Source organism: Pelodiscus sinensis, chromosome 2 (genome assembly GCF_052426305.1).
Source record: "Pelodiscus sinensis isolate ZL-2025 chromosome 2, ASM5242630v1, whole genome shotgun sequence".
In the NCBI taxonomy this organism is placed as follows: domain Eukaryota; kingdom Metazoa; phylum Chordata; order Testudines; family Trionychidae; genus Pelodiscus; species Pelodiscus sinensis.
Window position 1 is genome coordinate 86,698,950 of NC_143053.1, and position 15,566 is coordinate 86,714,515.

General features: G+C 44.3%; 1 protein-coding gene across 5 annotated transcripts in view; it reads left to right on the forward strand.

Moving 5' to 3' along the window:
- Nucleotides 1-15,566, forward strand: part of MTCL1 (microtubule crosslinking factor 1) — a 172,872-nt gene that overhangs the window by 141,818 nt on the left and 15,488 nt on the right. For all 5 annotated transcript variants that reach the window (XM_089776306.1, XM_089776307.1, XM_075920965.2 and 2 more), the window contains 3 exons: nucleotides 2,910-3,077; nucleotides 6,577-6,831; nucleotides 14,189-14,491. In XM_089776306.1, coding sequence (XP_089632432.1) covers nucleotides 2,910-3,077; nucleotides 6,577-6,831; nucleotides 14,189-14,491 — 726 coding nt within the window. The remainder of the gene's footprint in view (nucleotides 1-2,909; nucleotides 3,078-6,576; nucleotides 6,832-14,188; nucleotides 14,492-15,566) is intronic.

A 15,566-nucleotide genomic window follows, 5' to 3' on the forward strand; every position in this document is an offset into this window, starting at 1 on the left:
TTAGTCAAGCATCCATGCATCAAATCAGCTAATTTAAGTCTTCCCAAGGTAGCAGTGTTAACTTACACATTAATGAAAGCCAGCTGAATAATTTGTTATGAGTTTAGTCAATGAGTTTTCCTAGCTTTTCTGCTCATAAATTGTTTGCTAACAGATTGTAATTTTCTTAAAGGGCATTGCTATTCAAATTAACGTGTTGGGTAGATTGTGTGCATAATTCTAATTCTGTAGCTCATTTGTGAGACATTTATTTTGAAATTTTGATTTGGAGCTTTGATTCATCACATTAATCACATTATACATTTCTGTTCCTTAATTGGAGGAGTCCGACTATTAGAAACAGGTTTTGGGGAATTGCATTTGATTTACTGACTGACTGAAGATGAACTTTTCCCAAATATTCTCCAATATTTTGCTTAACCACTAAAATATTTGCAGAAAGCAAACTGCAAAAGGCTTGTGAATGTTGACAGAATGAATTTATATAAAGATCTGAATGACTATGCACAGAATTATTTTTCAGTATTTGCCCAGCTATCAGGTTAATCCCGATCTAAACTTTTACTTTGCTTGGTTTTGCCTGGTTTTCTATGACTGTCAGAGAACATTTTAAATGCAACAAAAAGATTCCCATTACTGTATTTGGACAGGTATTTGTTCTCTGATCATATGCAGAAAGAGGAAAAGTAGACCCCATACCGATAGCATATTTGCGTCCAAAAACAAACTACACCCTTACTCGGTGCCATTCTATACAGAAGTGCGCAGGGCTGAGCAGAATAATGAATCACTCTGGATCGAAACAGTGCTGCTTTGCTCCAAATGGAGACTGTCAAACATTGTCTGTAATGCCAGAGCATCGGAAATGAATCCTTTAGCATCTTCTGTAAAGTACCTATACTTGAGTTTGGTGCTCATCGGATGTCTGTATGAGACACAGAGTTGCACATGTAAGATAAAAATTTATTTCTTAGCTTTAAATTAAGAGCCACGGAAGTTATAATTTGTGGCCTCAATTAGGGATGTTAAATATTGGTGATTTGAATAGTCGAGTAACCTCGTGAATTCTTATTGGTTAGTCAACTATTCTGTAGTCCCCAGGGGCGGGCCCTACAGCCAGTGCACTCCAGCCTTACACCGGAGGAGCTCCCTGCCACTCTGCGCTGCTGCTGCTCTATCAGAGGCAGCAGCACAGGGTGGCAGGCAGGAGCTTGTCTGCGAAGGGAGCCAGTTTAAAAACCAAATCGCCTCGCAGACTGGCTGCCTGTTGCCCAGTTGCTGCTACCTCTGATAAGGAGACAGCAGCCCCTGGCTGGGGGCGGGGCAGTCTGAGCTCCCGGACCCAGTGTGAGCTGGAACTGAGCCAGGCTGCCTGCCCGCCTGAGTCCTAATACACTTTAAATGCAGAGCCACAGCTGGGGTAGGTCCCAGACCCAGTGTGAGCCAGGACTGAGCTGGGCTGCTGGCCAGCCTGCTAAAAAATTTACTGGTGGGGGGAGGGAAATATGTGTAGTCTATAGTAGTGTTCCTCAACCTTTTTTTTTATAAAGTGCCCCTTTAAAAAAAATTACAAGTACCCCCAGTACCTACAGTTTTCAGACACGCACATTTTTTTTCTACCATTGCAACACATTTGTTTAAACAACTTAATCATAGCTAGGCGGGCGATGGAGGTTTTGGGTGTAAAAAGTACAACAATAATAAAGTGTATAAAACTAAAACAAAAATCCAGTTTTCTCCCAAGTTCAGTTGTACTGACGTATCCCCCAGACTTCTCTCGAGTACCCCTAAGGGTATTCATACCACTGGTTGAGAAACACTGGTCTGTAGCATGAACCTATAAGCATTTGCTTATCGGTTAATCGGTTATTCAGCTACACAATTACATCCCTGGCCTCAATCCTGAGAAATGCTGAGTACCTCCTTCAAGAAACTGTGCCTGGGATGTCCTTAACATTTATGGGGCACTACCCAGTACTATTCAACTGGTGCCCTCTGCCCAATGGCAGTACGGTGCGGGGGGTAATTTTTTAGAGATTTTTACTTCAACAGAACATTAATGACATTTTAAAGCAAATTTTAAATTAAGATCCTGCAGACTAACACAGTAAATTCAAAAACAGGGATATAATCAGTTTACTGGTTAACTGGTAGCCTGGCTGGGCTGGACAAGCCCCACTTCCTGCACCACACCTGGGGCAAGGGAGCTGCTCCAGACCATCTGGGTCCACCCATACCATGGGTGGGCGGCTACTCCAGCCCAGGTGCAGCTGCCGTGCCATATGCTGCAGGCAAGGGGCCACTCCATCCCTGCCAGGTTGGAGTGTCCCTCTGCCTATGGGATCTTGGTTAAGTAGTTAACTGGTTAAATGTACTGTTTGACCAGTTAACTAGTTAAACAGGGTTTTGCATCCAGATTCAGAAACTGACATTATATACCTTTGGTTGGCAAATGCTTTTTGAATGGCTTCATTACCATTTGAATGGATCGTTTCACAGGTTCAGTGCCCTGCTAAAAGGTCTGGCAGCTCTTTTCACTTTTAAGTTAAGATCCTCTCCAGAGGAAGCAAAGCCATAGAACAGGGATAGGAAGAGGCATGTGGGTGGACATTAAGACGCAGTGGTACCCTAGATTTTTGGGTACCCTACACAACTATGTATTCTGCGAATAGCTAAGTATGGCCCTATGTGCGTGCCCTCAACTCCCACAAAAGATGCTGTGCACCTTGCAGGATCGTCTCTTTTGAACATTAAATGCAGACCTTCCTATTTTTTTTCAAAAGATGCTCGTCACTTCTTATCCTATGTGCCTGATTGTTTACTCCTTCATGTCATTGACAAGAATATGAGCATTTTCCTTCTGAAGAATAGGGAGGATTCATAATAATTTTGTTTTTTTGTTTCTGTAGGCTAGTGAAAACCGACGGCTCTTAAATGCTCTGAAAACATTGTTGGACGACTTCCGTTCTGAGCTCCGGGATGATGAACGAGAGCGACATGGGCTTCAGCAGCAGTATGCCACAGACAAGGCAGCATGGGAGGTGGAATGGACTGAGCTCAAGTGTCGTCTGGAGCAGGTACAATACCCGAGATCTGTGCCAAAAGACGTGACTTTATTTAAAGGCCTGATTCCCAAGCTGGTCTGGAGCTAAGTGAAAGTTATTGATGAGAATTACTGTTAAGCAATTACTGGAATAAAAAGTCCATGAGAATCAGAGAGGGGATCATTATTTTTGACCAGGTTCTTGCAGGCTACTGCACCTCCGTCATGCCTTACTCCATGAGTAACTTCAGCTTTGTTCTGGTGACGATTCATGTATGAGAATCTGGCCCTTTATTTTATTATAAGAGTTGGTTGGTAATTGTTCAGCAAAGAGGATGAAATGTATAGGTATCTGTAACTTATCGGTATATGCATATGAAAAAGTTACTTAACATCACAGTGTTTCCCTAATAGTTCCTCATTCACTCAAGTAACAATGCCGTGATGCTAGGTCAGTGCCTCAAAATGATACATCGATTACTGCTGCACTAGATGCTTTTTGGAAATAAAACAGCCCACTAACAGTATTAAACCCATCAGGTGAGTAGATTACTGTTTAAACCAACAAGTCAAAGTCACAGTGGATTAAGGATGTTAAATTGTAGATAATCAGCTAATCAAGTAGTTGATGGAATTTTCATCGACTATTCAATTAGTCGATGTGGGGGGGAGCTCGCTACCCCTGCTGCAGCTCTACCTTTTAAATGTAATTTAAAAGGCAAAGGCTTACCTTGGGTCCTGCTGGGTCCCGCTCTGCACCTCTTTGTTCCTTCACTTGCCTGCAGGAACAAAAAACAAAATTATCATGAATCCTCTCTCTTCTTCAGAAGGAAGGTGCTCACAATCTTGTCAGTGACATGTAGGAGAAAACAATCCGACACATAGGATAAGCATCTTTTGGGGAAAAAAAAGGAAGGTCTGCATTTAGTCTCTATGCAGCGTAAGAGCCAGGTGGCTCTTACAAACATTTAAAAGGCAAAGCCGCAGCGCCTCTGCCTCCCTCGTCCCCCTTTTTCACAGAGACAGTGCTGGGGGGAAAACTGGCTTTTAAGGCAGCTCTCCCCCCCAGCACTGCCTGATATAGAGGCAACAATGGGGGGGGAGAAATGCGAGTCGACTCGATGATCCGAGAAGCCTAGGCTTATCGAGTAGTCAACTATTTGACTAATCTTTTACATCCCTACAGTGGATGATGCTGTGTTGTGTCCAGTTGAAGGGACTGCTTTGTCTGCCTATTGTAGGCTATTATTAGAATCATATCTGTCAACCCAGGTACCTGGGGCAGCAGAGCTCTGTACAGGCGCAGGATATGCCTGTTTTCTGAGGCAGTATAAAAACAAGCCAGCAGCAAGCCACTGGGATTCATTTTTTAATCTGATGGACTAAAGTATTAGTGTATGGCATTAAATGGGCAAAACTGAGTGTTTAGGCCCTGTAAGAAAGATTTGTAGCTTTCTGTCTTCTGTAGGAAGATGTATAGCTTTAACTCCTCTGTAGAAAGCAGATATAATAAAAATATTCACTACACAGGTGACACATTTCAGAGGATTTACTATACATCAGAACCCTATCAAGAGACTCAGTCTGACTCTCAGAATTGAAACCTGAACACTTCTTTCCTGATTTGTGTGCTAGAGGCTTTTCTCTCAGAGTACATGAATAACTTTTATTTATATTTAGTGGAATTGAAATCTGATTTCTGATCAAATGCTTGTAAGTGCACAAAAGTATTCTAAGTGATTATTTAAAAAAATCTTCTATGGCAATTTTTCTTAAATTAAACTTTAAATGGCAGTAAAGAAAAAAAACTAAGAAAAAAGACAAACTGCAGTTGTTAGTGTGGAGTTACTGTACGTTTGTGTGTGTGCAATTGCCATTCAGATAGAAAAGTAGTCAGCCCCATGATTGGAATAAGTATGTGGAGAAGAGTTGCTCACTATATACTGACACAGGAAAAAATAGATTTCTGACTTTAGCACCCTCCTAACTAGTGGCTATATCAGGCTCGATGATCTCTTCTAACTATCTTTATCTTTGTGTGATCCTACCAATAATATGTCATGACATGTGGCAATTGTTGGGTGGTGGTTGGTTCTCCTCCCCCTCCATTCCCCAAAATCAATGCAAAGAATAAAACTGATCAGAATGTATCACATGGAGATACCAGTGTTACAGCTAAATCCTGCTTTGGGTTGCACAGGTGCACTTGGGGCAGAGAAGCTGCAGGAGAACTGTTCCTCCTCCAGGTTTATATCTGAAGTGTGGAGAAGATCACACCTGTCTAGCATACCCTCTTGGTGCTCCCTGACCAACGAATTGTAGTCTGGTAGCTTTGGAAGTGTGATCTGGTCACCAGCTTCTTTGCTTATAATCTGAAGTCTGTCATAGATTGTACAAGAGTTGCATTACACTCCTTTTTTAGAGCACACAAGGTGAATGAGAGAGTGTGTCTTGCCAGAGTTTGCTTTTTTCCCTGGTCATTTTCTAAACATAAGAATAAATTGACTTACAAATATGGTAATGCAAACTCCACACATTACAAGAAGGGGATCGCTTTTTAGCCTGCATTTAACATTTCAGTGCTGCAGGAAACCTTGAGAATTAGTCCTGGTCATTAGCAAGCCTCCACAACATAAACATGCTAGCCAACCTACCATTTGGTGTGACATTTTTCCACCAAGATTCTAACAAAGTTGTAGGGTTAAGATGGCACTTTGAATAATCAGCATCTGGGGCTTCTGTTGTGGGATAGGAAATCTTTATAATGCCATCCAGTGCTCCCCCAGGAGCAATGCAAGACTGGACAGTGCCTAATATGCATGACTGCATACTTTGTTTGCAGATCACCTTTAGTGATCACTGTAGATATCAGAGGTGAGTAAGTAAGGTTCCAGTCCTAGCTTGAAGGCTGCTCAAAGGACCACTCCAAATGCCAGAAATTACAAGGCCTAGGAACATCTATGATACACTTTTTTGTCCTGGTGCTTTCCCTTTCATCAGAAGCCATGAGTAAGGATTCAGAATAGACCCTCTGTGCTACCTGAGGATTCCTGTACAGAGGGGCTCCCAGGGGACCTATCCACTGGGTTTAGGGCTACTTTGCACTGATGGAACCATGCAAAGCAGTCCAAGCAGGGCTGAGGACTGGCAGGTTGTGCTTACGTAGGCACAGTGATGAAGTCAGAATTTGGTTCTGTATGGCTCTGTATTATCTTTTTTTGTGTGTGTGAGATGTACCAGCTAGTAAGTGCCCAGCGTAAATCTCAGGGTGGATTTGCAGAACTAGAATTTGGGGAAATTGCCTTTTTGTTGGTGAACTGAACAGAGTGGATCTGGAAACTGTGAACATTAAAAACAAGTAGTCCCCATTGTCCAATTACTTTCATTACCTTTACTGAGCAAAACTGCATTTTGTTAGTGATATTTTGAATGTGAAAACATTAACAGTATATTACTTTACACTGACTTTATTGTCTAATACAAGCTTCACCTGGGAAGTGAGAATAACAAACAGCTTCTCATTTTACCGACAGCTGGAAGGGAAGAGTGAAAAAGCCCCGGGCGAAACTGTCCTGACCACTGATTCCAAGGGGGCTTTTAAGAGGGAGCGAGAAGAACACAAGAAATTGCTGGCTGAAAGTCACAGCTTGGTGATGGACCTCCGATGGCAACTCCAGCACAGTGAGAAGAACTGGAACAGGGAAAAGGGAGAGCTTCTGGATAGATTGGACAGAGACCGGCGAGAATGGGAGCGACAAAAGAAGGAATTGCTGAGGAGGATAGAACAGGTAAGAGCTCTTTGGCTGATAGGAGGGACTAGCTGTAAATGCTAACTGAAACATGTTCAAATTCAGATTGTGGTCAAGAAACATAATCATAATGTGCAATGATAAAAACATGCAGGGGTAGGGAGGAGAGAAACACAGTATCTGACATGCATTACTAGCATCTGAGAAATCAGTCCCAGTTTAAAGGTCATTTCCTGCCTTGCTCCATTTGTGCATGTGTGATGTAATCACATTGATTGCCTCCATCTGAAACCTTTTGTACATCTTTTGTTCTTGCCGAACATCTAAAACCAACAGTTGAGGTTAGTCTGGGGTTGCCAGCTGTCTGGTTTTCACCCAGAATGTCCGGATTTCAGCTTGTGAGTCCATTACACAAGCCCTGATGTCAGGCTTTTGTGATATGGGGAGAAAGAGAGAGAGAAAGGGGCAAAGTCTTGGGGTAAAGAGGTGAAGAAGGGGGTGGGGCCTAGGGAAGAGGCAAAGCAGGTGCAGGGTCTGGGAGAAAGAGGCAGAGCAGAGAGGTGGGATCTTGGGGATCCGGTTACCTGCCATTAGAAAGGTAGTAACCATAAGTTAGTGAAGATTTGGCAGATCACTCCCTGTCCAGAAAATCTGACCATCCATGCATTCACCACCAAAAACAGTTAAGTCTTGATTTGCATTATTCTCTCTAGTAAAGGAACTCATATGATGATGCTGAAGAAGCCAGACTGATAACAGCTAAATAGCTATAGTAAGGCCAAATATTCAGTCACTGCTTCTGATACTTCTCCTATGGAATTTCTGCCCATTCCATTTCTCTTCCACATTTGGCAATTGACATGCATCTGATGAAGTGGGTCTTTGCCCACGAAAGCTTATGCTCCAATACATCTGTTAAGGTATTAAAGCCCTAAATCGAATTAGCTGGTAAACCTCATTGCAGGAGGAATACCAGCTAATTCGATTTAGGGGCTTTAAATCAGAATCCCGTTTCACTGCTGCGTGTAGACAAGGGCAGTTACTTCGGGCTAGTCAATTTCTAAAAAGGCGACTAGCCGGGAACATGGTGTTGGTGGGGGTCTGGCAGGAACAGAGTGCTGGTGGGGATCTAGCCAGGGGGCAGAGTGCTAGTGGGGGTCTAGCCAGGATGCTGGTGGGGGCAGGATGCTGGTGGGGGCAGAGGGAGGGGGCAGGGTACTGGGGAGGTCTGGCCAGGGGGATGGGGCAGGGACAGCTCAGCCAGTACCAGGTACAAGAATCTCTGGGTAGCGCTGGACGAAGCTGCTCCAGATGCTGCACTGCTATCTTAACCCTTTTCCCCTACCCCGAGCATGGAGAAGGAAGGGAAGACAAGAAAATACGCACGCTGTTGTTGGCAGGGGAGGCGCACGCGCTTTCTTGTCTTTCCTTCCCTCTCCATGCTGCATGCCTGCCTTCCTTCCTTTGGCGTGTGGAGGAAATCCCGCAGCTGCGTGTCAGACCTGGCTTCTCAGGAAGCACGCGCTGCTCCTCCCCTCCTCACAACAGGAGGTGCATTTCCTGAGAAGTCAGATCTGTAGTGCAGCCGTGGGACTCCCCCCCCCCCCCCTTCCCCATGCCACAGGAAGCTAGTGCTACCTCCATTTTCACAGGAGGTTGTAGCGCCAGTGTGAGCTCTTGGTTGGGGGTGTGTGAAAGGGGGCTGAGAACACCTCGTGATCGACTGGCCATACCCCTGCAATTAAAGGTTTATTTAGAGATGCTTCAGGACCTGTTTAGATGTTAAGGTTGCTGTTCCTGTGAAGTTTGTTTCTATTTCTTTAAGCAATGTTATCCTCATGTCTCTTCAACACCCGGAGGAGTTTAACAGGAATAGAAATGGAAAGAGTGTCAGTTTTCCAACCAGTGCTCTGGATTTGTGTTCTTAAATCTATTCAATTATTAATGCTTAGAACTCTGGCATTTTCCAGACAGCCATAAATAAACAGGAGAATGCTTATGTGGATCTATATACAATATATAGCTAGCTTCCAAAGAATTAACTGAGTTTGAGTGCATCATTTCTACACTTCCATTTTTAAAACGTGTACTGGAATGATAACATGGATTCTATTTCTCTCCTCATTTTTGTGTTTTGTGAATTACAAACGCAATGTTTTTAAATGCAGCTCTCTAGGGACTGATCCAAACCCAGTGTAGTAAATGGAAAGTTCTTACAGTGTTTTCATTTGCTCTAATGTAACACCAGCATTTGCAAAATTACTAGAGCAGTCACATGAATGATATTTTATAGCTGTGTGCTTTGCTAAGGAAACAATGTATAAATTGCTCCCAGATCTGCTTGGAATTTGTCTTTAACCCAAAAAAGGAGATTAGAAATCCCCCTCATTTTTCTCAAGTGTAATGGCATAGGGCAGATCTTCCCAAAAGGTGTTGTAAAATCTCTGTGTGTATTTCTGACACAGCTCTGAACATCCAAAAATAAAATCAACCTATTTCCAGGGGACTGAGAATCAAAATTAGCATTTTGAAAATATGGCTGTCTGCCCATATAAATTCACAGATTCATCTATGTTTATGAGTAATGATTTCCCTGTCTGACGAGAAACTACCAGAGATTTGCAGGCTTTCAGATAAATATCCTTTCTGCTTTATCATGCACTGCTTTATATGGAAGCAATTAACATATCTCTAAACCGATTCTCTACAATGTTTTGCTCTGTACACTCAGTGTAGGGGAAAATACAACAGAATATTTATTTGAAAGTAGTATTTAGGAGATAATAAAACCATATTTGCCAAATTTCATACTCTTGCTTTTTGCTTATCTGCCTTCATAGTCGCTATATATAATACATGAAAGAGAGAGGGGCATACAAATTATGAAATATTTTATTGTGGATAGTTTATGGGATTATTATTCCAGACATAAAAAGTTGATGACCTAATTTTTTTGCAGCTTTGTCACTATATTACCTCTGCGGAAGTCACCTTGTGTTATAATAGTCTTAATTTTGCCCTGATTACATCTGTATTTATCATTTCAAATGCACTCAGTGGGCTCCAAAATTTCTTTTTAATTCACGTGTGCATTTAAAACTTGTTCATCTTCAAAGTCTTCTATTGAATATTACTAGGGCTGTCAAACAATTTTAAAAAAATAATCATAGAATTCTAGGGCTGGAAGAGACCTCAGGAGGTCATCAAGTCCAGCCCCTACCCACAGCAGGATCAATCCTAACTAAATCATCCCAGCTAGTTAAATCACACTGTTAAATAATAATAGAATACCATTTAGTTCAAATATTTTTGGATGTTTTCTACATTTTCAAAGATACTGATTTCAGTTATAACACACAATACAAAGTGCCTGAAAGTGAGAACAAGTGTTCACATAGCACTTTTGTAGCCGGCGTCCCAAGATATTTACATGCCAGATGCACTAACAATTCATATGTCCCTTCGGGCTTTGACCACCAATCTAGAGGACTGATGATTTGTGCTCAATAATGATTAAAAGCAATGCATGTTCATTTTTGTCATCTAAGTCAGATGTCACCAAGCAGAAGGCTGACTTTCTTTTTTTGTGCTTCAGGTTTTGTAGTTTCCAGATCGTAGTGTTGCTTTTTTAAGACTTTTGAAAGAATGGCCCTCAAATCCTTCCTCTAAAATTCTGGAAAGCTCTTCTGAGTCTTAAACCTTGAGTTGAGTGTTTAACTATCTTTAGAAATCTCACATTGGTACTTTCTTTGATTTTGTCAAATCTGATGTGAAAGTTTTCTTAAAACAAACATGTGCTTGGTCATCATCCAAGACTGCTATAACATGAAATATTTGGCAAAATGTGGCTACAGTTTATAGAATAGGAGACAAACAATTCTCTCCCAAGGAGCTCAGTCATAAATTTAATTAAAGCATTATTTTAATGAGTGTAGTGCCCCCTCTCCACCTGGTTACCTTCTTTAATGCCAATCTGCTTACAGGTTTTGATGGATAGGTCTGGGTTCTTCTGGATCCCGCCACCCACTCAACTTTATTTTTTCCTGTGGATTTATTCAGCGGTGCCTCCACCCCCCTCACTCCTTCCTGGCAGAGTCACCAGAGCAGCTTGGGAGGAAAATTCTAATCCAGGGGAATCCCCACATACTTGCCAGATAGTTGGAGACTCCCAGAAAATAACACAAACACATACAATATATTAAACACAATTATGTTAAACAGGAGAGAAATATAACATAACAGGGTAAAACACTATTTTTAGGGTCACCAGTGCCCAGCAACTGTAAGGTTAGTGTCCCGTTGGTACGCATACTTTGTTGGGGCCCTTGATGACTTATGACCACAAAATTCTTCTCTGCAGTGGTTTAGCAGTGGGACTGACGCGGTCTAGTACAGCCCAAAGGACTCACAAGTGGGAGAAGGTGGTAAATCCCTCCACAGGTTTAATATGCAGCAGGTTATAAAACCCCCAAACAAATTCCTTGCCTTACTAACTAAAAGATGGTGCACTCACACACTCCATGAATGAGCCTCAGGTTCCGAGATGACTCAGTCACTGCAGAGGGGCTGCTCTCTTCTCGCAGGGATCCTCTTCGGGCAGCTGAGGGATCTTGCTTTCAGGTCCCTAGAGGCTAGTTCTCAGAGGGAAACCCTGCATGCAGGCCTGGGGCTTACTAGGTCCCACACAGCCAGCCCTCCCCTTGCCCTGGCTGGATCCAGACCCCTCAAACAATTGCTTCTTCCCCCCCTCCTGCACTCCCTGGGAGGAGCATCTCACTCCCTATGGGTTGCCGGGCAGACTCTGTCCCTGGTAGGGAGGGGGAGCCAAGCCAAACTCATTGTGCCTCTCCCAGAGCTTCCAGCAGACAGAGCCCCAGGAATCTAGGTAATTTCCTTGGGGGTTACACGAGTGTCATCAACATGGACACATGACCACTGGAAGGGTGGCCAAAGCATGAAAGGTCATATGAATGTTTAGTACAGGCAGTCCCCGACTTACGAACGGGGCTTTTCTCGCCCCGGAGCTCATGGGCGGCGGGTTGCCACCCGTGTCCTCCGGGGCGAGAAAAGCTTCGCCCAGTCTCCCTGGTCTGCTGGGGGGGTCCAGCGGCTTTGCTGGACCCCCCCCTCCTCCCCCCAGCAGACCAGGGAGACAGGAGCAAAGCCACATGGGCGGCGGGGTTTCTCCGCCTGTGCGGCTTTGCTCGGGTCTCCCTGGTCTGCCCCTCCCCCCCCCGGGTCCCCCTGCCCCCCCCCCCCCCCCCCAGCAGACCAGGCTTTTGTTGCGGGACGCCTCGGGTAGAGCAACCCGGAAGAGCCGGGATCGGGCAATCTGCACATGCGCAGATCTCCGGACAGCCCAGCTGGCGAGCGGGGCTCGCCGCGGTTCAGCGAGCCCTGCGTATAACAATGGGAGAAGTTGCCCCATTGACATAGGTAGTCTCTTCACTAAGCATTACAGGGGCGCAACTACAACTGCAGTGCAGCACATATAAACAAGCTTTTTTTTTTTAATTCAGATTTCAGATAGTGGCATATTTCTTTAAAAAAATTACATTTAAAACATAACAAAATTTCAAAATCTTGGGAACAGTTCCTTAATTGGAGATGAACACTTACTGCAGTGCTAATATCATCAGAGCCAAGGAGTCATACGAGCATCCAAACTGAAGATACAGGCAGTCCCCGACTTACGCGGATCCGACGTATGTCGGATCCGCACTTACGAACGGGACTTTTCTCGCCCCAGAGCTCACGGGCGGCAGGTCGCCGCCCGTGTCCTCCGGAGCGAGAAAAGCTTCTCCTGGTCTTCCTGGTCTGCTGGGGGGGTCCAGCAAAGCCACTGGACCCCCCCATCAGACCAGGGACACCCGAGCAAAGCCGCCGCCCAGGCGGCGGCTTTGCTCGTTTGCCCGGGAGCAAAGCCGCCCAGGTAGCGGGACCCCCGCCGCCTGGGTGGCATTGCTCCTGTCCCCCTGGTCTGCTGGGGGGGTCCAGCAGCTTTGCTGATACCCCCCAGCAGACCAGGGAGACAGGAGCAAAGCCGCACAGGCGGCATCCCGCCGCCTGTGCGGCTTTGCTCGGGGGCAAAGGAGCAAAGCCACACGGGCGACGGAGTCCCTCCACCTGTGCAGCTTTGCTCGGGTCTCCCTGGTCTGCTGCGGGTGGAGGGGACGCAGCTAGTGCGCCCCCCCCCCCACACACAGCAGACCAGGCTTTTGTTGCGGGACGCCTCGGGTAGAGCAGCTGGGATGCTGCCGGGTTGGTCCTGTGGGAACCTACCGGGCAGCGCCCCAGCTGTTCTGTCCCAGGCTCCAGATTCAGCAGCTGTTGAAACTGATCAGGCTGATTCCAGGAAGCTGGGGGCAGAGCAACTCTGCCTCCAGCTTCCTGTAGTCAGCCCCTGGTCAGTTTCAGTGGCAGCAGCTGAATCTGGAGCCAGTTCCGACTTACATACAAATTCAACTTAAGAACAAACCTATAGTCCCTATCTTGTACGTAACCCGGGGACTGCCTGTACACCTACTCTTCAAGCTGCAGTTATAATATCCAGCTTGACAGATGTAGTCTAAAAATAGCTGGGTAGTCATGGCAATGTGGACAGCAGGAGAGGCTAGCCACCTCAAATATGTTCTAGTGCTTCAGGTGAACTTACAGTCAGGGCAGCTAACCCCTTCTGCCTCCATGGCTATCCTGCTATTTTTGGCACACTAGCCCAATCAGTACTAGTGCAGTACTAGTATGTCTACTTGAGCTGAGAATTACTTGTCCAACTTGAAGTGCCAGTGTACCCTAAGACTACTTTGAGTGCCATGTATGGGTTGCTTCCAAGGAAATCCCTGTGTTTCTTGGCTCCATGTAGATCTTGTTAAAAAACCTTTATTCTGTCTCTTGTTCTGTTCCAAATATTATTATGCTAATGTAAATCTTTCAGTCTGATTGCATTACAGTTTTCTGAATGTTGGCTAATAGTATAATTTTCACAATTCACCAATTAAAATTATTAAATTTTAAATATGTGGCTTGTGGAGAACTAGCTGCAGTGCAGAATCAAATAGTGCTGAAAAATATACATGGGTTTGGAGGAAAATCCACATTAAGCATCACTTTTTCTGTGGTTCCCTTGCATTCAAGTGTCCACCTGTGGTGTCAGACTGCATTTTTCCTATTGTAGAATCCCTCATTCTCTGCATCATACACTCAGGAAATGGTATGAGCCTGTTCACTTCTCTTGAATATTTTGGAAGTTGTCAAGTCAAACAAAACTTCCTTGAGCTGCAAAGCCCACAGCGTAGGGCCCAAAGTCTTAAAAGACGAGGTTGTACAGAAAAAACACAGTGTGTAGTTACTGCAAATTGTTCATGCTAACTTCAGTTTTAATTTGCTCTTTTTTCAGCTTCAAAAGGAAGTGAGCACACAGAAAGGAGACGTCCTTTTTGACCAGAAGGAGCGTAACCTTCATTCATTTTCAACCCAGGGGAATCTTCATGTGCCTCGGCCAATGGGGGCAAGGTCCTATTCCGATTCAGATGCCATACAGTTTGACGATCAGTCGCTGTCAAAGCTGAAGGAAAGTGATAGGTGCACTGCCACAGAAAACCTCTTCCTCGATTCGTTGTCTCTTGATTCTCCTGATGAATCAGATGAGTCTCGGCCACAGCAATTAGAGCGGGATAAGTTTTTGACCTGCTTAACTGAAGTATGTTTTTTTCCTAGCATGTTTTCAATGCTACTGTAATCATGTGATGGGTTGGAGAGCCTTTATTATGTGCAGTAATTTGGTGGTGAGTTTGAATTTTAACGGTGCCCCTCAAGAGCCAACTCTGGAGGTTAGTCAGGCTAGAGGCTAAAGATATCAGAAGGCCATAGGAATTTTCTGATCCTTGGGCCAACGGACGCTAGAAATGGATTGTTGTTTGCTTTTGATTCTGCCAGGAGTTACAAAGATTTAAACCTCTTCCTGTTTTAAAAGGGAGGCAAGCCCTCTATTTTGACAGGTGCTCACGTCAAAAACTTCATTATAAAAGCCATGAGGAGCCCTTTGGCACTTTAGGGACTGACAGATTTATTAGGACCCAAGCTTTCATGGGCAAAACCCACTTCATCAGATGAATTGGAGGGGAAATTACAGAAGCAGGAATATATAGAAGTTGCTTGTGTTAATGAAGCTAATCAAGTCAGGGTGAAAGTAGGTCATTCACAGCATTTGGTGTGGTGATATTTGGTGTGTGAATATCTCCACACCAAATGCTGTGAATGACTCGCTTCCACCCTGACTTGATTAGCTAAGATGCCAGAGGACTCCTCATTGCTTTTGCAGATACAGACTAACACGGCTACCTCTCTGAGACTTTTCATTGTAAAAAACCATCTTAAAGTGCCATTAAACAACAGTAAACAAGTAAGTGCTATAGAGAATTAATGTTGATTGTTTAGAAAGGATAGGAGGGAATCCTAAATAACTGTTGATCCTTAAAAGTTGCGTGTTCTGATACCTCAGCATAATATCCAGGTAGTTCCTGAGTCATAGCAAAGGGTAATGTTGAAGGAAGTGATCAGGTGAAATCCAGGCCCCACTGAAGATGGTAGCAAAACTCCAGTAGACTTAAGTGGACCTAGGATTTGACCCAAAGAGATTACCTTACAGCAGGCATGGGTAACATGTTCCTTTAGCCTCCTTGGTTTCCGTCAGAAATAATGGGTTCTAGTTACTGTAGTTGACGCAAACCTGCATACAAAACTAAATATTATGTTGATGTTAGCTAGGAAATTGT